The sequence below is a fragment of the Pyrus communis genome, chromosome 12, assembly GCF_963583255.1.
Source record: "Pyrus communis chromosome 12, drPyrComm1.1, whole genome shotgun sequence".
NCBI classification, from domain to species: Eukaryota; Viridiplantae; Streptophyta; class Magnoliopsida; order Rosales; family Rosaceae; genus Pyrus; species Pyrus communis.
In genome coordinates this window covers 24075961-24099132 of record NC_084814.1, presented here as the reverse complement: position 1 = coordinate 24099132, position 23172 = coordinate 24075961, and the positions used below count along the sequence as shown (strand labels likewise).

Genomic DNA, 23172 nt, shown 5'->3' with positions numbered 1-23172 from the left:
TTTGATTGTCTTAATTTGAGAGAGAGAGAGAGAGAGAGAGAGAGAGAGAGAGAGAGAGAGAGAGAGGCAAAAATCAAATGAACTGTTTGAATTTGAAAAAAGGGGATGAATGACCAAGGGAGTTACAGTGTTAATCCATAATTAGTACTTAGTCAGTTATGTTCCCAAACATTGTAAGACGAAAAAGAAAAGAAAATTATTTAATTATTATGGTTGACAAACCATCCCCTAATTAATGCCAAAAACAAATCGTTGTACATTAATACCGGTGTAATCGTCACACCGAAAATTATTACTTTATGATCTAATGTGGGTGACATTGTATCCAATAATCGCGTCCATTTGGTTAGTGGAATGAGTTCTTGCAATGCAAAATTCTCCAGCAACCCTAAACATGCCGGTGCCTCCTGTGACCGGCAACACTAACTGGTGCCTCCAGTGACTGGCAACACTAACTGGTGCCTCCATCCAGTTAGTACCTAAGGGGGAAGGAGATTGCATTTGGTCCAATTATAATACAGAGATTGATTTCATATTGGATAACATTAGGTTTGTAGCCATTGATGAGGCCGGCACATGTATATAAGGGAGCATTGGGGTTGGTTGTCATACTGCTCTAATATAAAGGAGACTTCGCCGGCTTTGCTCACATCGTAAATCTTTCCCTTGAAGTTGGAAAGCTAAATAGCTGTTTGTTTCTTTACAGTTGGAAGTGATCCTTCTTCTGTGTTTTCTACTGCAACTTGAGCAAATCCTTGCGATCATTGCAGGGTAAAGATTTTCAATTAGAATTATAAATTATCATTTATCTCGTTATAAAAAGTTCGACGTTCGTGGTTCTTTTCTATTTGGTGACTTGCATCTCGTGCCTCTACCAGTTTGTTCTCAGCAGCATGCAATTAACTTGATTCAATGAGTGAAAGAAACAAGACCGCCGTGGGCGTGGGGTTTAGAAGATAAATCTGGTTTTTCGTTATATAATTTTGTGTCAGCACACCCTAGTTTGTGCGGAAGCTCAACCAGTTTAGTTTTGGGGCGTTCAGAAGACGACATTTAAACCAACCACTTGTTTGCATTGCATTGTTAGGTTGCTGATTCTTCAGGAACTTGCAAGCCCATAGCGAATCTACAAAGACAAAACTGTTGGTGTTGTATACGCTGTATCGTTGTGATCAACTCCGATATTAGTTAATTTGTTAAACCCTAATGTTGTTTCTTTACAGACGTCGATGACAACCAATGCTATTACGGATAATGTGTTGAAATTTTTTAGACCGACGGACCCGGGAGCCTCACTTCAACGACACCGATATTGATCCCAACTTTACCACCTGTCCAATCCATCAGGTGTTGAGTTTTACTACAAAATGCTTCAGTATTAGTTAGAGTGGGGTAATCCTATTTAAAGTCATTGCTTTTCTTTACCCCCACCAATTTAGGACTACTAACACGCCCCCTCTCGTATAATCCCATTTAGTGGTTCACACGTGGAGATCCACACATCGCCTTGACAATTGAAACTCAGAGGTTGGCTCGATTGGAGTCCAAACTTGTTTTCAATCTTTTTTCAAGAAGTGATTCTTAAGAACTTAGGGGCCAGCTCTATGTTAAAAGTCCAAACTTATTTCCAAGCCCACACTTCCTGGTGACAAGTCTTTGGCTTGCACGGGCCCGTAACTGTGGGCTCTGATACCATGTTGAAATTTTTAGAACAACGGGCCCGTGGGGTCCCCACTTTAACGACACCGATATTGTCTTCAACTTTACCACTTGCCAAATCCGTCAAGTATGAGGTTTTACCACAAAAGGTCTCAGTATTAATTAGAGTGGGGTAATTCTATTTAAAGTCATTACTTTTCTTTACCCCCACCGATGTGGGATTCCAACATAATGTAAATCTGCTGATGAAAATGCTAATCCTTGTACTTGAAGGTAAAAGCAATGAGAGTAACTTGAAAAGTTTTATGCTATGTGGTTTTCTTTCCCTGATAATTTAAGAGGCATGTAATGGTCCCTTAGAAGGTTGATTTGATATCTCCGTACGATAGCTTGAGTGGCCTCAATATTTGATGTAACAATAACAACCAATTCTTATATTCTACTAAGTGGCGCTGGCCTCCCCTCACTGGAAAACATGACTAGAGCGTTGGTTCAACCCCTCATTGTCTGTCGGGTGATCTGGTTTTGCTGCGCACAGCAGCATATTGCCCTTTTTTATTTTTTTGTTTTTTAACGTCTAGGCCAAAACGACGTTGTTTTGGTCCTGGTAAAAAAAAAAAAATAAAAAAATAAAACAAAACGGCTCCGTTTCGTATGTTTGAAATATATGCTTTGATTGGCAAATGATAAAGGTTGAAAAAGAAAGGGAGACACGCGGGACTGAAAGGGAACGGGGGCGGTCCCCCTATATATATATCAAATGAGAAGGGTTGAAAAAGAAAGGGGGACACGCGGGACTGAGAGGGAACGGGGGTGGTCCCCATATATATATATATATTACCAAATGGGGCGGAACTACTGGTAGGAGGTAAAACCGTCCATAGAATTAAGAGTGCAGAAGTAAAATACATATAAACATAGTAGCATTTCAATATAATATATCAGAAAGAGCTGAGGCTGATTGAAACGGAATATCCATGGATGATCAATAATAACATGAAGACATAAGATCAAGTTAAACATAGGTGATATATTCATGAAAATAATGGTTTTAAATTAATGATGCAGGTAGATTTTTAAAATAAGTTTTATTAAAACTTACTGCAAATTACAAACTGATTTGCCTAATGGCAGATGATGATCATAAACAAGGTGGAGCTCGCAGGCATCCTGGATAATAATATGTATTACAAGTGTTTAATGTTTCACTGAAAATGTTCTCTGTTCTTTCGAATACGTAGAGAGATTCTTGGAACTAAGTCCCCTTCCTATGAGAATGAGCTCTCCTTTTATGGTGCTGAGAGGAATGATTGAGGTAACATTGAGCCAGGAATCCCGCTTGCATGTGCTGGTAGTTGGAAAAGGCTGGTGAATTATGAAAAATTCACTGTGGAATCACGCTCCGTTATCAGAAAAGCTGGGTGAACAGTGATTTGTCTGCTTTTCACTGTTGGTGAATAGTGATTTGTCAGGAATCTGAAATGATGACAGCTACTGCTGATGATGCTGTTTCAGATACGATCACATGGAAAAATATTACGCTTCTGAAATTCAAAATTCAAACGGATCTTGGGCATCTGGGAGATCCGCCCATTTGGCGGGAAGCTGCGACGAAGCATTAGAAGCATCTGAGTCTGAGTCTGAACTTCCTTTTTTCTGCAGCATTGCTGCTTCTGCCATAAGCTGCTGGGCCAAATCCAGGAATTGCGAAGTCTTTGAAGATTTTTCTTTCTTCGAACCAGAGGATCTGGAAGTCTTGGATTTTCCTTTGAGAGAGGATGATGGACTAATGTCCGATGAAGATTGAACTGGTTCCTGAGCTTTTGGTAATTCAGGAAATTGCTGCTTGTCTGGCAAGGCTTGTGATGAAGGTGCAAAAATTGATGGAGCTGGACCCTGGGGAAAATCTGCATTTACTAAATCAATGATCTTCTGGTGGTTGAATTTGTCCCACCATTTCACCCATCGGGATCTGAAAATGCCACCATTGTCTGCTTCGAAGTTCCATTTCAAAATCCATGGGACCTTGTACTTGGCCATGAACAAAGAAAAGAGGGAGACCCTGCTGTCGAAACGACTACGATCAAGTTTACTTTTGAAGCTATTGCTGATAACTTGACGAAGGTCATCTGGAATAAGAGCAATATTTGGGCCATGAGTAGCCCACCAATCTGGAAACCAAGCTGGGAATCTTAATTTGAAACTTTTGTCAAAAGTTATGAACCATGAGTGACTAAAATCATCTGTTTGGTACAGAAAAATGTTAGTCCATGCCTGGATATAATCATAATAATTATAATGATTGTTCGGGATGAGAACATGTTGGGTATGAAGAGGTTTGGTATGATAAAGGGGGATTCCCCATTCTTGGTCAGTGAGAAATTTTCCAATGTGGCTCTAATGGTACAATATTTTGTTTTGGTGAGTGGTGCTGTAAATGGGTTTAATAGCAATGCTTTCTGTCTCAGAGAGAATGACCTGGTAAAATTTAAGGCTTTTGTAGGATTCTGTTGGGAGAAAATAGAAATTTGGGGGTAGAAGAAGCTTAGCAATGCGTTATGGAGGTTGATTCTTATCAATATGAAGTGGAATGCTAAAAAGCTTTTCAGAATTGAGATTTTGAACATAAGGTGAAGATTTAGCATAGCTAGGTGTTTTTGGTATTGAAGGGGATGAAGATCGAACAGAATAGTATGGATCATAAGGGGTAGCTAGTGCTGTTTGGTAGTGTGGGCGGATATTTCCTATTGTTGAACCCAATGGAGTGAATCTGTTTGTGATGGCTAAAGCCAATGAGGAATCGGGAATAAATTCATGTTTTACTGGTGCTGGGGTTTGGGTGAGAGTAGCTGGAAGTCTTCTCTGATTAGTACCCATTCTTCCCCTGCAAAAATTCTCTGGTTAGAAAATTTGGGATGCAATTCTGGTTGCCTTTAATGTATTCAATATCAAAATAAAAAATACTTAATATGGTTTGCCAGCGTGCAAAAATTTGTTTTGATGCAATGTTTTGAACATCTTTTTGTAAAACATGTTTTGCAGATTTGCAATCAACTCGAACTAAAATTTTTTGATTTAATAAATCATCTTGAAATTTGCTAATGCATAATACAATAGATAATATTTCTTTTTTAATAGTACTATAATTACTTTATGTAGGATTCCAAATTCCTGAATGGAAGCGAACAATTTGTTCAGGAGCTTTGGAAGAAGTTTTCTGCTTGAGGATACCTCCATAACCAATATCTGAAACATCAGTTTCGACTATCTTGAATGAGTCGGGAGTTGGAATGCCAAGGCAGGGCAAAGTCTTGACATGATTTTTGATCTGTTTTACAATGGAAGTATGACTTTGAGACCATGATGGAGGATTCTCCTTAAGACGATCAAACAAAGGTTTGCATTGTTGTCTGAGATGAGGATAAAATTCAGAAACATAGTTGAGAGATCCAAGAAAGCGCTGAAGTTGGGTTTTATCAATAATTTGATCTGGAAATTTATCAGCAAACTGGATGACTCGGTCTATTGGCTGGATAGTAGATCTATAGATATGATAACCTAAAAATCTAACTTTGGTTTGGAACAACTTAATTTTGCTAGCTGAAACAACTAACCCATTGTTCTTAATGATTCTATCAAATAAATGCAAATGTTTCCAATGCTCATCTATTGATTTTGAAAAGATTAACACGTCATCAATATAAACAATTGAAAAGTGACTATATTGATTAAAAATCTCATTCATAATATTTTGAAATTCACTTGGTGCATTTTTCAAGCTGAAAGGCATTACATTCCATTCATAGTGTTCGAAAGGAGTTACAAAAGCAGTTTTGTATTTATCAGATTCATGAATTTGAATCTGCCAAAATCCTGATTTCATATCAAATTTAGAAAAAATAGTTGCTTGAGAAAGTCTCTTTATTAAATCTCTTTTGTTGAGGATTGGATATCAAATCCATTCCAAAACATCATTTAAAGGTTTATAGTTAATAACTAATCTTGGAACGCCTCGTTTCAATTCTGCATTTTTCTAAACATAAAAAGCAGGGCATGACCATGAAGATTTACTTTTTCGAATAATTCATTTTTCCAGAAGCTGGTTGATTTCTGTTTTACAAAACTCTAAAACTTCTTGGTTCATTTGAATAGGTCGTGCTTTTGTGGGAATTTGTGATTCAATGAAATCCTTAACATAAGGGAGTTTAACAATATGTTATTTTCTGTGCCAAAAAGCATTGGGGATATCGGAACAGATTTCCTTGGCAAGTTTATCGGTAAACTGGCTAATGGATTCTAACAAATGCTTATTTGTTAGCTGTTCTTCAATTCTTTTGTGTTTAATCTCTTCTTGTAAGAAATTAATTTGTTGGGATTTTGCATTGATCTGGTTAATGGTTTTTGAAACACTGTCTTTTTGAAGTTGTTTCAATTTTTTGAGATCTGTTTCCATGCAAAATTCAAATGTAATTCTTTGGCCAAAAACCTTGGTTGTGATACAGTTATGGTGAACTTTAAAGGGATAAATCAAAGCAATGAAAGGGAGTCCCAGTATGACTGGATCAGAAATATTTTTGATTAAAACAAATGGAGTTTTAAAACAAACATTTTGTTGACAAACATGGGCTTTGAGAATTTCATATTTTAACTTAATCGGGATTGATTTGCAGCACTAAGTATTTCAGTGGACTTGTGATAATACTTAGTAGGAATTAACCCTTCTTGAATGCAATTCAAGTCTGCACCCGAATCAATTAAAGCTATGGTTTCTAAATGAAAATCTTCGATTATTATCTTGATTTTAGAATACCATTTTCTAATTCTTATTTTATCCAAAAGACTTAAAACTAAATCTTTTGAAGAAGTTTTGCTCGACTGAGTATCCGAATTGTGATCTGAAGAAGAACTGTCGTGTTCTTTAACAAGTGCTTGAGTATAGACTCTACTGAGTTGTGAACGAATTTCAGTGTTTTCGGACTTTAGAAACCTAATTTCCGATTTAATCTGATTGACTTCTTTTTGTAAATCTTTGATGGTAATTTCCTTTTTGGGTTTATTAAAACATTTCAAAGTGGTACTGAGAGAAATCTTTTGATGAGGTGTTCGGCTAGTACCTGGTTCTTGTTGTGAAATTAGCTTTTTTAGTTTTTTCAAATAAAAAGACTTTAAATCTGGGTCATCGACTTTACTTATTAATTCCATTAGAAATTCTTCCTGTTCTTCTTGCTTATTAAGCACTGAAATTTTGTTACAACAAGTGTCTGTGCATCCAAACTTAATGTTTGGCGAAGAAACTTCACTGAAACTACTATGACCAGAAGAGGATAATTCCAAATCCTTATCTGATTGACTATAGTCAGTGTTTCTAAGTTCTAAAACCTGGATAAGCTGTACTTTCTCTTCATCAAAGATTTTCAGCTGATTAATCGCCTTCTTGACTTTGCATTCATTTGCAAAATGACCAAATTTTCCACACTTGTAGCATTTTCCTTTTTTGTTTTGAAAATGTTTGTTGGATTTTTGGAAAGATTTCTTTTTGGGGTTCTGAAAAGGTTTTTCATAAAACTTGTTGGTTTGAAAAGGTTTGGTGGAAGACGTTTTGTTTTTGTAAAATTTAGGATGAGATTTAGAAAACTTGCTCGTGTGCTGAGTTTTGTTTTTCTTGTGCGAAGGGGCTATGGGAGGTAAACCATATTGTTCACAAGACGTTCCAAGTTCATATTTGGCAATAGATTTGTCTTTGTTGACTTGTTTTGAAATTTTCATATCAATACACATTTTCAATCCTTTCTTCTGGATAACATTAACTATGTTCCCATAAGTAAGGGTATGATAGGGTATGATACCTTCTTCGTTTACTAAAACATTTTGAATTTTGTGAGCAAAAAGATTTGGTAAACCGTTGATTAATTTTTCTTTCCAAAAAGATTGTTTACTTTCTTCACGAAGCATGACTCTGGAAATAAAAATATCTTTATACCATCTGAAATCACTTAAGGTTGGACACCTTAAATTACTCAGTTGGTCGTGGATACGAGTAGTGACGTTGCTAGGTGTTCCTATAAAGTGCTCTATAATCGTGTAGAGTAAGGTGTTTACTCCGTCAGGTATTCCTTGTCCTATAGTTTCATCAAAGATAGGAAGCCCTTCCTTATCTTTTTTGACCGCATGACGTATCTCGTCTCTAGATTGAGAAGTTATGTGCCTCTCCCACGAGGAATGAAGCATTCCCGTGAAACCAGTGACTAAGAGGTCTACAATTTGTGTTTGTGTAAAGTTGTGATTAGAAATGTAGCTATTAGCAACCATAAACATGTGTTGGAGTTTGTTGAGAAGTTCTTGTTCTGATAGTCCATCTATATTCCATTCATAGAGCTTGTCAGCAGAGACTGAAAATTGGTTTTGAATATTTCTTTCCTCAAATTGAAGGTCTAGAGGTGTTGGTCTGGGATACCAGTTTTTTGTAAGAGAAGTGGGGTTGACTGAATTAGTACGAATACGTTTAAGATCATAAGTGGGCTGAAGATCAATATTTTGAAAAATATTTACAATTTTCTGAATAGCGATATCAGTTTCTGTTTCCTAAGAAGTATCTGAAGTGGATGTTTTTTCTTCTTCGACAGAAACATCATGATTTTGTAAAACATTAACAACTTTCTCTTTTTTGAGCTCATTGAGCATTTGATCTATTTTTTGCAAAGTAGTCATGGACTTTAAAGCAGTAGAACTTGAAGAAGTATTAGTGAAATTCACTAATGGTTTTTCTTTTTGAGAAGATTTTGGTTGAGACAATTTGTCGATTTTGGTTTCAATTTTGTCCAACTGTTTTCCAATAGTGTGAAGACTCTGGTTTGTGAAATTGTTCTGCTCAATGATGAATTTAAAACCTGCATCTTCTTTTGGAATTTTGAAAGGAGTGGCTGAAATGCTAGTATTTCCAGTGGAAATCAAAATAGTTTCTTTGGGAGGATGACTGGAGGAAATCAAAGTTTTATCCTCCTTAACCCAATTTTCTTTGGTAACAACCGTAAGATTGCTTTTGGTTTCATAATGTTTTTCAATGTAATCAAAAAATGGTATTTCAAATTGGTATTGCTCTACAAAAGTTTTCCATTCAGCATAGATGGCTAGCTTTTCTTCATCACAATACTTTTTTCTGAAAATATTTCTTTTGGGGATATTTTCAACATATTCGATGTCAGCTTTGAACTTCCTCCATCGGATTTTGTGTGGTTTGTTTAAAACAAGTAATTGGTGATTCACCGATGTTGTTTCAAAATCAGAAGCTGTTGGCGAAGTTGGTTTTTCTTGATTTGGAGGGTGATAAACAGGGTGTGCAACTTGTGAAGATGTGTCGACATACTTTAATTTAATCGAATCATTGATTAATTCTTGTTGGGCAGTTTCTTGTTCCTTTAATTTTTTGTTGACCAAAGACTTTATTAAATCTTGATCTCGCCCCAGCCTATCGTTTGACGTGGATCCAGAAAAAGATTTTTTGCTAGAAGCAAATGATTTATGCGAATCCACTGATTCACAAGATCTTCTTGCTGGCCGATCAAAATTAATTTTGACCGTACCATCAAAATATTGTTCAACATTGTCAAGGTTGACAAGGCTGTTTTGTATGGCTACCAGTTTACTTTCGTTGATTAAACACCAATCTGAGGGTAGACTGATGTCTGATCATTTAATGGTTCTGGGAACTTTGATGTTTGCATTTTCTTGGGCTGTTTGAATTAAAAGAGTGTGGTCTCGAGGACTTTTGGTTAAAGCTTGAAAATTCATGTTTGTGCCAATGACTTTGTAATAAACTCTGTAAATAAGTGCCAAAGGCTGTGTTCCTTGTAGGACTTGGTATACTGAAGTTTTGATGTTGAGTGTGAGTGCTTTCAACATGTGTGGATCTGAAAGACTTATTGTGAGGTCTGGAAAACAATCAAAATGGATAGGTCCGTTGTAAAGACTGGATTCAATCATTCCAAGTATACTATCACTGAAGTCAGTGAATCTAGCATCTCGGAGACACAAAAGAATAGAGGTATTAAGACCTTTTCGTGTTAATGGTTTAACAACAATTTGAACCAAACCAATATGAATATAATTATGACCATCTTTCCTATGGGATCTAATTTGTTCCTGAGAAAATAATTGACAAGTCTCATGTTCTTTACTAAGAGCATAAGCCTTCTCAACTGTTTTAACATGATGTTCAGATTTAAAAAAGGTCAAAAACCATTTTTTCTTGTAAATATTTTTGCTTGAAACTTTTGGAATGTTCCAATCACTAAAATCAATACTTTCATCAGTTTGAAAATCAAGTTTTTGTTCTTCGTTAATAATGTCTGGTATAGTTCCTAAGTTGGATCTGGAGCTAGTGCTGGCCATTGAATTAGATCTAAATAATCTACTATATATATATATATTTATATATAGGGGGACCGCCCCCGTTCCCTCTCAGTCCCGCGTGTCCCCTTTTCTTTTTCAACCTTTCTCATTTGACAATCGGAGACAGAGAGCAAAGCTACCCCTCAAAATCCCAGCAGCAATGGAACATAATTTTTTTTTAATCCTGTTTGGCTAATTCCCGTTGGCTTTTTGCTGTCACCACCAGCCACTCTCCAGTTACTGAGCCGCCGGCTTCCAGCCTTTAAAGATAAATTTTTTAATTCCTAAATTTATAATCCCTAACCCTAATTAATTATTTAATAAGAATTTTGTTTAATTGGTATAGAATCATATGGTAATGCACTAATATGGTTATTGGTTATTGATTATTGATATGAAATTATTATTTAGGGTGAAAATTAAAATTTGAATTATTGATTATTGATTAATTAATTGAATTATCACATAATGTATACAATTATTCATATGATTAGTTGAATTTAATTTTTATTTATTGAATAATTTGTATGCTTATTGGTATTGATTAAATGAATTGTTGGTTGGTATTATGCATATTAGTGTAGTTTATTCTAGGATTAAGAGTCTAAGAATTTTATTTTCTTTCCATTTTACAATTATGTAATAGAACGGTATTATAAGAAACAATGCTTAAATCTTCCTTCAAACATTTCAGGTAGTCCTTCTCCTTCAGATATTCCAAGTAGTCTTCCTCCTCCTTCAAATATTCCAAGAAGTCATCCTTCAAATATTTCGAGTAGTTCACAACAAAGTGAGGCCATTGAGTTGGATGAAATATTGGCTAATCTTCCTGTAGACCTTGGACATAGACGTCGAATGCTTGATTATCCACCTAATTATCATGAAGCAATTTGTATACACTATCTCCAAAATGATCCTTGTCAACCTAGAGACCACATCATGCCAAGAAAAGTTAGCAACAAAAGATGTTTTTATCACCAATTGGTTTGATAAGTTTAAGTGGTTGGAGTATAGTATATTAAAAGATGCTGCATTTTGCCGTTATTGCTATCTTTTCAAATGTGATTTCGATCAAATGGGTAGCATTGGAAGTGATGTCTTCATTGAGAAAGGGTTTACGAATTGGAAGAAAGGACCCAAAAATCTTCGAGTCTATGAGGGAGGTGTTGGAAGCCTTCATAATAAAGATGTACAACAAGCTAGAGATTTGATGACACAAAAACAACACATTCAAACATTTGTGATTAAGCAAACCGATGAAGCTCGTATTAATTATCATACTTTATTGAGTGCCTCACTTGAGTGCACAAGATGGTTGTTGGGACAATGTTTGCCTTTTCGTGGTCACGATGAATCGTTGAAATCAAGTAATAGGGGTAATTATTTGGAGCTTATGCAATTTATTTCCAAGCATAATGAGCAAATTAGGAAACAAAAACTTCCATTATTATCGTGTGGACCTTTATTTTCAAGTCCTTGAAATGCAATTAAAGGAATTGAATGATTGCTTCAATGAGGTAAACACCGAGTTGCTTCTTTGTATGACATGTTTGAGTCCGGTGAATAATTTTGCATCTTTTGACAAAGCAAAAATAGTTTGTCTAGCCCAACTTTTTCCTCAAGATTTTGATCGTATGAACCTCATGAATCTTCCAATTCAACTTGACAATTACATTCACGATATGAAGATGCATAGTGAGTTTTCATCATTGAGAGGAATTGGTGATCTTGCAAAGGAGTTGGTGAAGACCGAGAGGTGTGCAAGCTATACGTTAGTGTATAAGCTTCTTACATTGGCTTTGGTATTACCGGTTGTAACTGCTTCAGTGGAGAGAACATTTTTTGCTATGAAGATTGTTAAAACACTATTGCATAACGTAATGGGAAATCAATGATTGAGAGAGATGTATTTTCTTTTATTGATAATGAGGCTATTTTGAGACGTTTTCATGATATGAAACCTCGCCGGCAACAATTGTAATTTGTTTGTATTGATAAATTATGGAAGACATTACTATATAAAAGGATTTGGTTGTTGCTATTCTTTTGAACCTTGCAATCTTTTAACTTCGCCCCTTCCCCCGTCAATTCCTGGCTTTGCCACTGGTGTTGGCTGTATATATTCTAAAACGTCATTGTGCTTGGTTTTGAACAATGTCTTCTGTTAGCTCCAAGTACTCCATATCTTTTCTTAAAATCTCTTTCCAAGTGTTCCTAGGTCTTCCAGTACCCTTTTTGCCTTAAGCCTCCGTCTCAAAGTCGCATCTTCTGGCCTCAACCATGATGCTTTAATTAATCTTTGTAGCCCAATGATGGATCTTTCATGACAATAGTTTGAATATTCTCTACTTTGGTTAGAAACATGTAGAAACCATTGTAGAAACCATATAAGTGTCTGGCATTAAAGCAAAAAATTATTCTAAAAAAGAAAAGAAAATGTCCATATCATTTTTTAAAATATATTTTCAAGTCTACCTGGGTTTTCCAGTATCCCTTTTGCCTTAAGCTTCCGTCTCATAGTTGTATCTTCTAGCCTCAACACCTAATGCTTTAATTAATCTTTGTAGCCTAATGATGGATCTTTCATGACAATAAAAGTGCCCGACATTAAAGTAAAAAATTATTGTAAAAAAAAAATGCTCATATATTTTCAAGTCTTCTAGTAACCCTTTTACCTTAAGTTTCCTTCTCATAGTCGCATCTTTCAGCTTCAACACATGATGCTTTAATTAATCTATGTAGCCCAATGATGGATCTTTCATGACAACATTGGGTCTTTCATGACAAAAGTTTCATTCTCCACATTGGTTAGAAATGCGTAGAAATCATAAAATTGTCCGACATTAAAGCAAAAAATTATTCTAAAAAAAATAAAATTGTCCATATCTTTAAAAAAAAAAAATATCTTTTCAAGTCTTCTTGGGTCCTCTAGTATCCCTTTTGCCTTAAGCTTTCGTCTTATAGTTGTATCTTCTGGCCTCAACATCTAATGCTTTAATAAATCTTTGTAGCCTAATGATGGATCTTTCATGACAATAGTTTGATTCTCCACTTTGGTTAGAAACACGTAGAAATCATAAAATTGTCTGACATTAAAGCAAAAAATTATTCTAAAAAAAAAAAAAAATGTCCATATCTTTTAAAAAAAATATATCTTTTCAAGTCTTCTTGGGTCCTCTAGTATCCCTTTTGCCTTAAGCTTTCGTCTTATAGTTGTATCTTCTGGCCTCAACATCTAATGCTTTAATAAATCTTTGTAGCCTAATGATGGATCTTTCATGACAATAGTTTGATTCTCCACTTTGGTTAGAAACATGCAGAAACCATAAAAGTGCCAGACATTAAAGCAAAAAATTATTCTAAAAAAAAAGAAAATGCTCATATATTTTCAAGTCTTTTTAAGTTTTCCAGTACCCCTTTTGCCCAAAGTATCCGTCTCATAATCACATCTTTCAACCTCAACACCTGATGCTTTAATTAATCTTTGTCGCCCAATGATGGATGTTTCACGACAACATTGGGTCTTTCATGACAATAGTTTGATTCTCCACTTTGGTTAGAAACACGTAGAAATCATAAACGTGTCCGGCATTAAAGCAAAAAATTATTTAAAAAAAAAAAAAAAAATTCCAAACATATGGCCCATGCAGGTCTCGAACTTACAACCTTCACGTTATTAGCATGACGCTATAGCCAGCTGAGCTAATAGGGCAGTTTTGGATGTTCATTTATCTCTACCGAATATAATACTATCATAATGAACGAGATATTTGAGTCAAATATTGGAAAAGCTGAGGTCATTGGGAAAGAGATCCTCTTCGGTTCTCTTTCATTAAGGTCACCGGATCAAGTGATTTGGGTCCTTGAAATTTGATCAAACGGTTCAACTTATTATAACTTTTAAAATGAGCATCTGTTTTTAACTGTTGAATTAAATTTCAAGAACCTGGATCACTTGATTCGGTAGTCTTGGTGGAAGAGATTTGGAAAGAATCTCTTCCTAGATCATTGGACCCACAGGAGAAATTTTGAGTATTATATATCATTCTCATACACCAAACAACTGAAGTGCTCCAACTATCTAGGCACAGGACAAAACACACTGACTCACTTCACTTGAGTATCTCAAATCTGAAGAGAGAGAGAGAGAGAGAGAGATGGGGTGGGCGATAGCACTTCACGGTGGCGCAGGTGGCATCCCGCTCTCTCTTCCACCTGAGCGCCGCCTGCCTTGCGAGGCCGGCATCCGCCACTGCCTCCACATCGGCGTCGAAGCTCTCAAAGCCAACACCTCACCTTTGGACGTCGTTGAGCTTGTGGTAAATTAATGATACTCCCAACTCCTCTTCAAATTATCAAACCTTTTCATTTGTTCGACATAAAGTAAATCACTTTCACTTATAACCCTCTTCCCTTTTATTATTACTGGATCATCTCATTTAATCTTGGACCAAATTATGTTTGGATGATGTTCCACTTTGGTCAATTTAACTCGTGTAGTTTACTATTTGCGATTCGAAGTTCTTCTTTGATCTCCGTAGTTTCAATTTTCGTGATTTAACTCGTGTAGTTAACTTGTTGCAATTTGAAGTTCTACTTTGATTTCTGTAGTTTCAGTTTTCATGATTTAACTCGTGTAGTTAACTAGTTGGATTTCAAAGTTCTACTTTGATCTTCGTAGTTTCAGTTTTCACGATTTAACTCGTTTAGTTAACTAGTTGCAATTCGAAGTTCTTCCTTGAAATCCGTGATTTCAGTTTTCGCGATTTAACTCATGTAGTAGACTAGTTGCAATTCAAAATTGTACTTCTATTTTTCGCGATTTAACTCTTGTAGTTAACTAATTGCATTTCAAAGTTCTACTTTGATCCTTGTAGTTTCAGTTTTTCGTTTTTTAACTTTGTAGTTAGATACTTGTTGCACAGAAAACAACTAAATTAATTAAGTCATTTTTTTTCGTTGACGAAATCACCACCAAATAGCTCAACTTATCCTCACATATATCTCTCTTGTGCTAATTTGGTGGAAAAAAAAAAATGTTGGAATTAAGGTTATTGTCCTTGAATTGCAACAACTAGTAAACTGAGGTCTTGTTTGGTACACCGGATATGACTATTAATATGGAGTCGAGTGTTTGGTGTTCTCTCGTATTATTGGACCAGACTAATTTAATCTGATCCGCTTATTTTACACTGCATACACCCTCTTACCAAAACCGTCCAAAATGGGCGTATTATTAGTCGGGTCCTTTTCCTTCTCTCTTGCATGAACTGGGCTCTGTCTTGAATTCCCTCGCCGTCGCCCTTCTCTTCGTCTCCTTCTCTCACCATATCTTCGTCTTTCCTAGCCAACTCTGTTCTCCCCGTCTCCATATCAGGCTCAAATTCAAGAAGTAGCTGGACAAGGTCAGGCCTGCCTTGAGCAACTGCCAAGTGAACGGTGTTCTAAAAATCAGCCTAGGCAGGGCCTAGGTGCTAGGTGGCAGAGCTCCGACCCGATTAGGCCAAAACGTTCAGTTAGGCGGGGATGACTTAGGCGGCCACCTAGGCGTTCGTTAGGCGCCTGAGGCGGCAGTCTAGGCGGTTTGAATCTCGTTGCAAATCCCAAACTTCCTGCAATTTTCGCAATGGATCTACAACTTCTAATCGTAGCAGCAGAGCTCCGGCGAATTTCTACAACGCGTCTTTGTGAAGATGAGGGAAAAGAGAATGCTGCCAATGAATTTTTGCAGCTCGTCTGTGACTATAAGGGAGTAGAGAGTGCGAAGAGAGAGAGAGAGACTTAAACATTTCAATTATGAAAACCACCCAAGGTGGACGGGTGATGTGAAACCCACCCAAGGTGGACGGGAGACTTAAACATTTCAATTATGAAACCCATAGACTCTGAGGATTTTAATTATGAAAACCACCCAAGGTGGATGGGTGATGTGAAAGAGGTGAGGTGGACAGCTGATGGTTTTAACTTTTAATAAGGAAAACCACCCATTATGTGGGCTTTTTATATTTTTAAAAGTTTGGGATATATTTTTTTTTTTTATATATATATATATATATATAATATTATTAACTGTAAAAACAATTTTTTTTCCATTAATCAGGAATTTTTACTTAAAATAATAATATTTGAATTCCTTTTATCCAATACTGTACCAAACACAGTCTAAATAATATGATCATTAGTCCGATATTACACCAAACACCTAGTCAGTACTATCTAACGACTATTTATCCTATCCAACTGAAATAATCAATACAATCCAAGCTGCCAAACAAAGTCTGAAGAGGTTAAATCATGACAATTGAAACTACAGAGCCGAAGTGGAACTTCACTCAAACTACACTGACTACAATAATCGTTTTGCCGCAATTTTATGGATTGTGTTGGTATAGGTTCGGGAGCTAGAGAACAATCCACACTTCAATGCTGGAAAGGGGTCAGTGCTAACCACAGATGGCACAGTTGAAATGGAAGCTTGCATCATGGATGACAAAAAGCGATGTGGAGCTGTTTCTGGACTCACCACTGTCGTCAATCCCATCTCTTTAGCAAGATTGGTCATGGAGAAAACTCCTCACATTTATCTTGCTTTTGATGGAGCAGAAGCCTTTGCTAGGGAACAGGTCTCTCTCTCTCTGTCTCTCTCTCTCTCTCTCTCTCTCTCACTAACAATTTCACCATTTGATTGCTCTCCTTTGATGCTATATTTTCCTGTAAATTAATGGGGTTTTGTTGAATTCTCAGGGTGTTGAGACTCTAGATTCGAGTCATTTCATTACCCCGGATAACGTAGAAAGGCTCAACAAGGCAAAAGAAGCCAAGAGAGTTCAGGTATTTGTCTCTTGGCCCCTTATCTAGGAGTTTCTTGTGTGTAAACGTGTCACGTGATCAGAGAGATACTGATACGGGAATATAACCATGGTTGCAACTTCGAATTTCTCTTTGTCTAGGAGTAGGAGAGTAATGTAATTGGAATTGAATTACCCAATAACCAATAGAGTTGCAAAATGCTTGTAGCTCAAGTATTTAAGATCGTTAACCCCTCGGATAGTAGCAAGGGCCTTGTAGTGTTTACCCTTGCATCCGAGCACCTGTGATTGCTTTCCCCCCACCCCACCAATAGCACTTGTATTTTTTTGTATAAATCTTAGGCTTGTGAGTTGGGAAGTTGAATTACCTCACACATTAGAGTTACAATAACCTATGGCTGTTCGTGTTTATAATGTCTTGCAACTTTTTAATGTATATAGATTGATTATACACAACCCCTTCACAAAGATAAGAAGGAAGAAACACCAGACGCTGATGGTGATAGTAAACTTGGGACTGTTGGATGCGTGGCCGTTGATAGTTTCGGAAATTTAGCTTCTGCAACTTCTACTGGCGGATTTGTCAACAAGATGGTTGGCCGGATTGGGGACACGCCCATCATTGGTGCAGGGACATATGCCAACAATCTCTGCGCAGTTTCTGCTACGGGCAAAGGTGAAGCAATTATTCGTGGCACGGTTGCAAGGGATGTGGCAGCTCTTATGGAGTTCAAAGGTGTTTCTCTCAAAGAAGCAGCAGCTTATGTCGTGGAGGAGAGTACTCCAAAAGGCAATGTAGGGCTGATTGCTGTGTCTGCTGCAGGGGAAGTCACGATGCCTTTCAATACCACCGGTATGTTTCGAGCTTGCGCTACTGAGGATGGGTATTCGGAGATTGGAATATGGCCTAATTCTATGGAAAATGGAGTGGATAAGCATTGATTATGTTGGAGCATAAGCATGGCAGCTAGATCAAGCATTCAAGGTTGTTGCAATAAGAAAGAAGAAGAAGCTTGAAATGTCTAAGTGTTGTTCTTAGCTAAGTTTATATATTTGTAATAAAGGGTCAAGATTATAACATCTCAATGGTGTATAACTTGATATGTGTCCACTTTGTTATATGTTAAATGAAACCATGTGAGTTGTACTTGATCATAGTCACGATGCTTTGATGGGTTGGCAACAGATATATAGCTGGTTTGTAGTCGAGTTTTATGGATTGAATCCAACGTAGATTTGAGGAGCAACGTACTCCTTCTCTCTCAAAAGATCATCTCTGATATTCAATCTTTGAATCCATTTCAATTAATTGTTGAATTGATTACAAATACGTAGAGAAATTTAGCTTAAAAGTAACTCAAACACTAACAGATTATGTGGTTTCATTGCTTGAATTGCAGAATTATCATTTTCCACAACATGATGACTTACTTAAATTGCAACATTGTCTACTTCATGAGGCATAACTAGCAAATTCACCTAATAAAATGTTGTGATTCTTGCGAATAAGGTTAATTAATTACACGATTTTGTGCTGATAAAGAACAAGATCGGTTAAAAAACTTTCGAAGAAATTATCTTAACCCTCCCTAAAGACAAAGGCTGGGAGCTGAGTATTACTACCAATACGAAAACTAGAAAGACTACGATTATTCGTCACATCCATAGCTCACAAAAAGCCCTCACGATATTGTGCCCTACATAGAGTTGCTTGTTCACCATTACAAACCAATTGAGTATCTCGACTCTGGCCTCACCTAGATTGCTTGCAACCCACATCCCACACACATCGTTGCCGAAAGTGTGACCAGTACATGAGATGGTACATCACGTGTCACTAAATAAATAGTGTGATATGTGTGCTAAAAAGTTAATAACTTAAAAAATAAAAAATTTTATTATTTCTATTAAAACACGTGGTGTACCACTTGTGTTCTCGTTATAATTAAAAATTTCTCTACATACACGGATTGCATGCGTTGCAAGGAACCCGAAAGATGTTCTCATTTATTTTTGTGCATTTTCCGAAAAAGTGAGGTCGAATATAAATGGACTACCTCATCTCTCTCTCTCTCTCTCTCTCTGTGTAGAAGGATTTGAATTGTTTTGCAAAGGAGTTGCACTTGCAGGCCCGTTTTGGGATCATGTACTAGGGGTACCGGGAAGCGAGCTTGGAAAACCCTAATAAGGTGCTACGTTTAAAGTTTGAGGATTTGAAAGCTTACACAGAAGGCCATTTAAAGAGGTTGGCGGAGGGATGTATCAAGTTCTCAAAAGTGGGGTGTATCATATGGAGCCGAAAATTGATAAAAAATTCGGCAATGATTTCTTCAGACGGAGGAAGATCATATAAAACTATTCGTTGGTAGTCGCATCTTCTAACCTTAACACTTAATACTTTAATTAATTTGTGTAGCCCAATGATGGATCCTTCATGACAACATTGGGTATTTCATAACAATAATTTGATTCTCCACTTTGGTTAAAAACACGTAGAAACTATGAAAGTGCCCAGCATTAAAACAAAAAATTATTCTAAAACAAGAAAATGGCCCATGCAGGTCTCGAACCTGCGACCTTCGCGTTATTAGCACGACGCTCTAACCAGCTGAGCTAATAGGCCAGTTTTGGTTGTGCTTTGGTCGCTACCCAAAATAATACTATCGTAATGAACGAGACGTTTCCTTCGAGAAGCTAAGGTCATTGGACCCACAAGAGAAATAATGTCGCTCTCAGCCACCAAACAACTGAGGTGCTCCAACAACAACAACCTAGGCACAGGACAAAACACGACTCACTTCACTTGAGTATCTCAAATCTGACGAGAGAGAGAGAGAGATGGGGTGGGCAATAGCACTTCACGGCGGCGCAGGTGACATCCCGCTCTCTCTTCCACCTGAGCGCCGCCTGCCTCGCGAGGCCGGCCTCCGCCACAGCCTCCACATCGGCGTCGTAGCTCTCAAAGCCAACACCCCACCTTTGGACGTCGTTGAGCTTGTGGTAAAGTAATGATACTCCCAACTCCTCTTCAAATCATCAAACTTTTTCATTTGTTCGGCATAAAGTAAATCACTTTCACTTATAACCCTCTTCCCTTTTATTATTACTGGATCATCTCATTTAATCTTGGACCAAATTATGTTTGGATGATGTTCCACTTTGGTCGATTTAACTCGTGTAGTTTACTATTTGCGATTCGAAGTTGTACTTTGATCTCCGTAGTTTCAGTTTTCGCGATTTAAATCGTGTAGTATTAGTTGCAATTCAAAGTTTTTCTTTGAAATCCGTAGTTTCAGTTTTCGCGATTTAACTCGTGTAGTTAGCTAGTTGCAATTTGAAGTTCTACTTTGATCTCCGTAGTTTCAGTTTTTCCGATTTAACTCGTGTAGTTGACTAGTTGCAATTCGAAGTTCTGCTTTGATCTCCGTTGTTTCGGTTTTTGCGATTTAACTCTTTCAGTTAACTAATTGTCAAAGTTCTACTTTGATCCTTGTATTTTCAGTTTTTCGTGATTTAACTTTGTAGTTAGATACTTGTTGCACAGAAGACAACTAAATTAATTACATCCTTTTTCTGTTGACGAAATCACCACCAAATAGCTCAACGTATCCTCACACATCTCTCTTGTGCTAATATTGGTGGAGAAAAAAATGTTGGAATTAAGGTTATTGTCCTTGAATTGCAACATCTAGTAAACTGAAAGGGTTAAATCATGACAATTGAAACTACAGAGGCCGAAGTGGAACTTCACTCAAACTACACCGACTACAATAATTGTTTGGCCGTAATTTTATGGATGAGGATTGTGTGTGATCATTGTGTTGGTGGTGTAGGTTAGGGAGCTAGAGAACATTCCACACTTCAATGCTGGAAAGGGGTCAGTGCTAACCACAGATGGCACAGTTGAAATGGAAGCTTGCATCATGGATGACAAAAAGAGATGTGGAGCTGTTTCTGGACTCACCACTGTCGTCAATCCCATCTCTTTAGCACGATTGGTCATGGAGAAAACTCCTCACATTTATCTTGCTTTTGATGGAGCAGAAGCCTTTGCTAGGGAACAGGTTACTCTCTCTCTCTCACCAACAATTTCACGATTTGATTGCTTTCCCTTGATGCTATAAATTCCTGTAAATTAATGGGGTTTTGTTGAATTTCTCAGGGTGTTGAGACACTAGATTCGAGTCATTTCATTACCCCGGAGAACATAGAAAGGCTCAGTCAGGCAAAAGAAGCCAAGAGAGTTCAGGTATTTGTCTCTTGGCCCCTTATCTAGGAGATTCTTGTGTGTAAACATGTCACGTGATAAGAGAGATACTAATACAGGGATTAACCCCAATTGCAACTTCGAATTTATGTAGGAGTAGGAGAGTAATGTAATTGAAGTTGAAATACCCAATAACCAATAAAGTTGCAAAAGGCTTGTAGCTCAAGTAGTTAAGATCGTTGAACCCTCAGATAGTAGCAAGGGCCTAGTAGTGTCTACCCCCACCCCACCAGTATCACTTGTATTTTTTGTCTAAATCCTAGGCTCGTGAGTTGGGAAGTTGAATTACCTCACACGTTAACCTATAGCTATTCTTGTTTGTAACATCTGGTAATTTTTGTCACAAATGTGTACAGATTGATTATACACAACCCCTTCACAAAGATGAGAAGAAAGAAACACCAGACGCTGATGGTGATAGTAAACTTGGGACTGTTGGATGTGTGGCTGTTGATAGTTTCGGAAATTTAGCTTCTGCAACTTCCACTGGCGGATTAGTCAACAAGATGGTTGGCCGGATTGGGGACACACCCATCATTGGTGCAGGGACATATGCCAACAATCTCTGCGCAGTTTCTGCTACTGGCAAAGGCGAAGCAATTATTCGTGGCACAGTTGCAAGGGATGTGGCAGCTCTTATGGAGTTTAAAGGTGTTTCTCTCAAAGAAGCAGCAGCTTATGTCGTGGAGGAGGGTACTCCAAAAGGCAATGTAGGGCTGGTTGCTGTGTCTGCCGCAGGGGAAGTCACGATGCCTTTCAATACCACTGGTATGTTTCGAGCTTGCGCTACTGAAGATGGGTATTCGGAGATTGCAATATGGCCTAATTCTGTGGAAAATGGAGTGGATAAGCATTGACTATGTGGTCTCATTGCTTGATTTACTGAAATTGTAGAATTGTCGTTTTCCACACCATGATGACTTACTTAAATTGCGACATTGTCTACTTTCATGAGGTATGACTAGCAAATTCACCCTATAAAATGTTGTGATTCTTGTGAATTAGATTAATTAGTTACACGATTAATTGTTTCGTCTCTTTTTATTACATTATGGCTTCTGTCGCTCTTTATGCTGATCAAGAACAAGATCGGGAAAAAAGTTCCAAGAAATTATCTCAACCCTCCCTAGAGATAAAGGCTGGGGAGCTGAGCACTACTACCAATACGAAAACTTCTGGTACGCCCAGGTTTTTCTTGAAGGTGTGACTTGGACACAACCGAATTTTAGGCTAGGGACACTGACATTTTCCTTGCCACCTTTCCGAAGTCTGGTACAACATGGGTGAAGGCCCTCATGATTGCCATAAAAAACCGGAAAGACTACGATTATCGTCACATCCATTGCTCACAGAGAACCCTCATGATAGTGTGCCCTACATGGATTTGCTTGTTCACCAAGACAATCCAATTGAGTATCTCGACTCCATGGCCTCACCTAGATTGCTTGCAACCCACATTCCCATACATTGTTGCCAAACTCTACTTTGGATTCACATACACGGATTGTGTGCGTTGCAAGGAACCCGAAAGATGTTCTCATTTCTTTTAGGGCATTTTCCGAAAAAGTAAGGTCGAATAGAAATGGACTACTTCCTCTCTCTCTCTCTCTGGAAGAAGGATTTGAGTTGTTTTGCAAAGGGTTTGCACTTGCAGGCCTGTTTTGGGATCATGTGCTGGGGTACTGGGAAGCAAGGATGGTAAAGAGGTTGTGCAAGAATTAATAAAGTTTTGCAGTTTTGAGAACTTGAGCAGTTTGGAGGTGAACAAAAGTGGGACGTATCAGTGGGGCGGAAAACCGATAAAAAATTCGGCAACGATGTCTTATTTAGAGGAGGGAAGACTGGAGATTCACAGAATCACCTAACGTCTGAGATGCTCGAGCATCTTGACAAAATTACTGAGCAAAAGTTTGGGGCATCCTGTTTGAAGTTTTACAAACTTGACGAGTAAGGGTGACATGTTGTTTTACCCCTAAATTTTCACCCGATTGAGATTTATTTGTTTATTTTTATTTTTCCAGCCAATTTGAGCTACAAAACTTATTGAGT

At 37.4% G+C, this 23172-nt stretch overlaps 2 protein-coding genes, 1 non-coding gene and 1 pseudogene across 3 annotated transcripts; 3 read left to right on the top strand and 1 right to left on the bottom strand.

The window, feature by feature from the left end:
• Positions 1-14138: 14138 nt before the first annotated feature.
• LOC137710523 (isoaspartyl peptidase/L-asparaginase 1-like) lies at positions 14139-18063 on the top strand. Its single transcript, XM_068449568.1, has 4 exons — positions 14139-14366; positions 16440-16670; positions 16792-16878; positions 17298-18063. The coding sequence occupies exons 1-4, from the start codon at positions 14205-14207 to the stop codon at positions 17796-17798; spliced, it is 981 nt and encodes a 326-aa protein (XP_068305669.1). The 5' UTR covers positions 14139-14204; the 3' UTR covers positions 17799-18063.
• Positions 18064-19405: 1342 nt separating this feature from the next.
• On the bottom strand, positions 19406-19479 carry TRNAI-AAU (transfer RNA isoleucine (anticodon AAU)). The gene has a single exon. It is a non-coding gene; the product is annotated as a tRNA-Ile (tRNA).
• A 174-nt stretch (positions 19480-19653) lies between these two features.
• LOC137710767 (isoaspartyl peptidase/L-asparaginase 1-like) lies at positions 19654-22127 on the top strand. Its single transcript, XM_068449890.1, has 4 exons — positions 19654-19856; positions 20690-20920; positions 21019-21105; positions 21480-22127. The coding sequence occupies exons 1-4, from the start codon at positions 19695-19697 to the stop codon at positions 21978-21980; spliced, it is 981 nt and encodes a 326-aa protein (XP_068305991.1). The 5' UTR covers positions 19654-19694; the 3' UTR covers positions 21981-22127.
• Positions 22040-23134, top strand: LOC137710230 (flavonol 3-sulfotransferase-like; annotated as a pseudogene).
• The last annotated feature ends 38 nt before the right edge of the window (positions 23135-23172 follow it).

Bases quoted from the DNA above. Each gene is read 5' to 3' on its own strand.
- LOC137710523 (XM_068449568.1), top strand. From the start codon at position 14,205: ATGGGGTGGGCGATAGCACTTCACGGTGGCGCAGGTGGCATCCCGCTC. The intron at 14,367-16,439 runs GTAAATTAATGA...GTGTTGGTATAG, and splicing joins TGGACGTCGTTGAGCTTGTG to GTTCGGGAGCTAGAGAACAA. The intron at 16,879-17,297 runs GTATTTGTCTCT...TAATGTATATAG, and splicing joins AAGAAGCCAAGAGAGTTCAG to ATTGATTATACACAACCCCT.
- LOC137710767 (XM_068449890.1), top strand. From the start codon at position 19,695: ATGGGGTGGGCAATAGCACTTCACGGCGGCGCAGGTGACATCCCGCTC. The intron at 20,921-21,018 runs GTTACTCTCTCT...TGAATTTCTCAG, and splicing joins AAGCCTTTGCTAGGGAACAG to GGTGTTGAGACACTAGATTC. The intron at 21,106-21,479 runs GTATTTGTCTCT...AAATGTGTACAG, and splicing joins AAGAAGCCAAGAGAGTTCAG to ATTGATTATACACAACCCCT.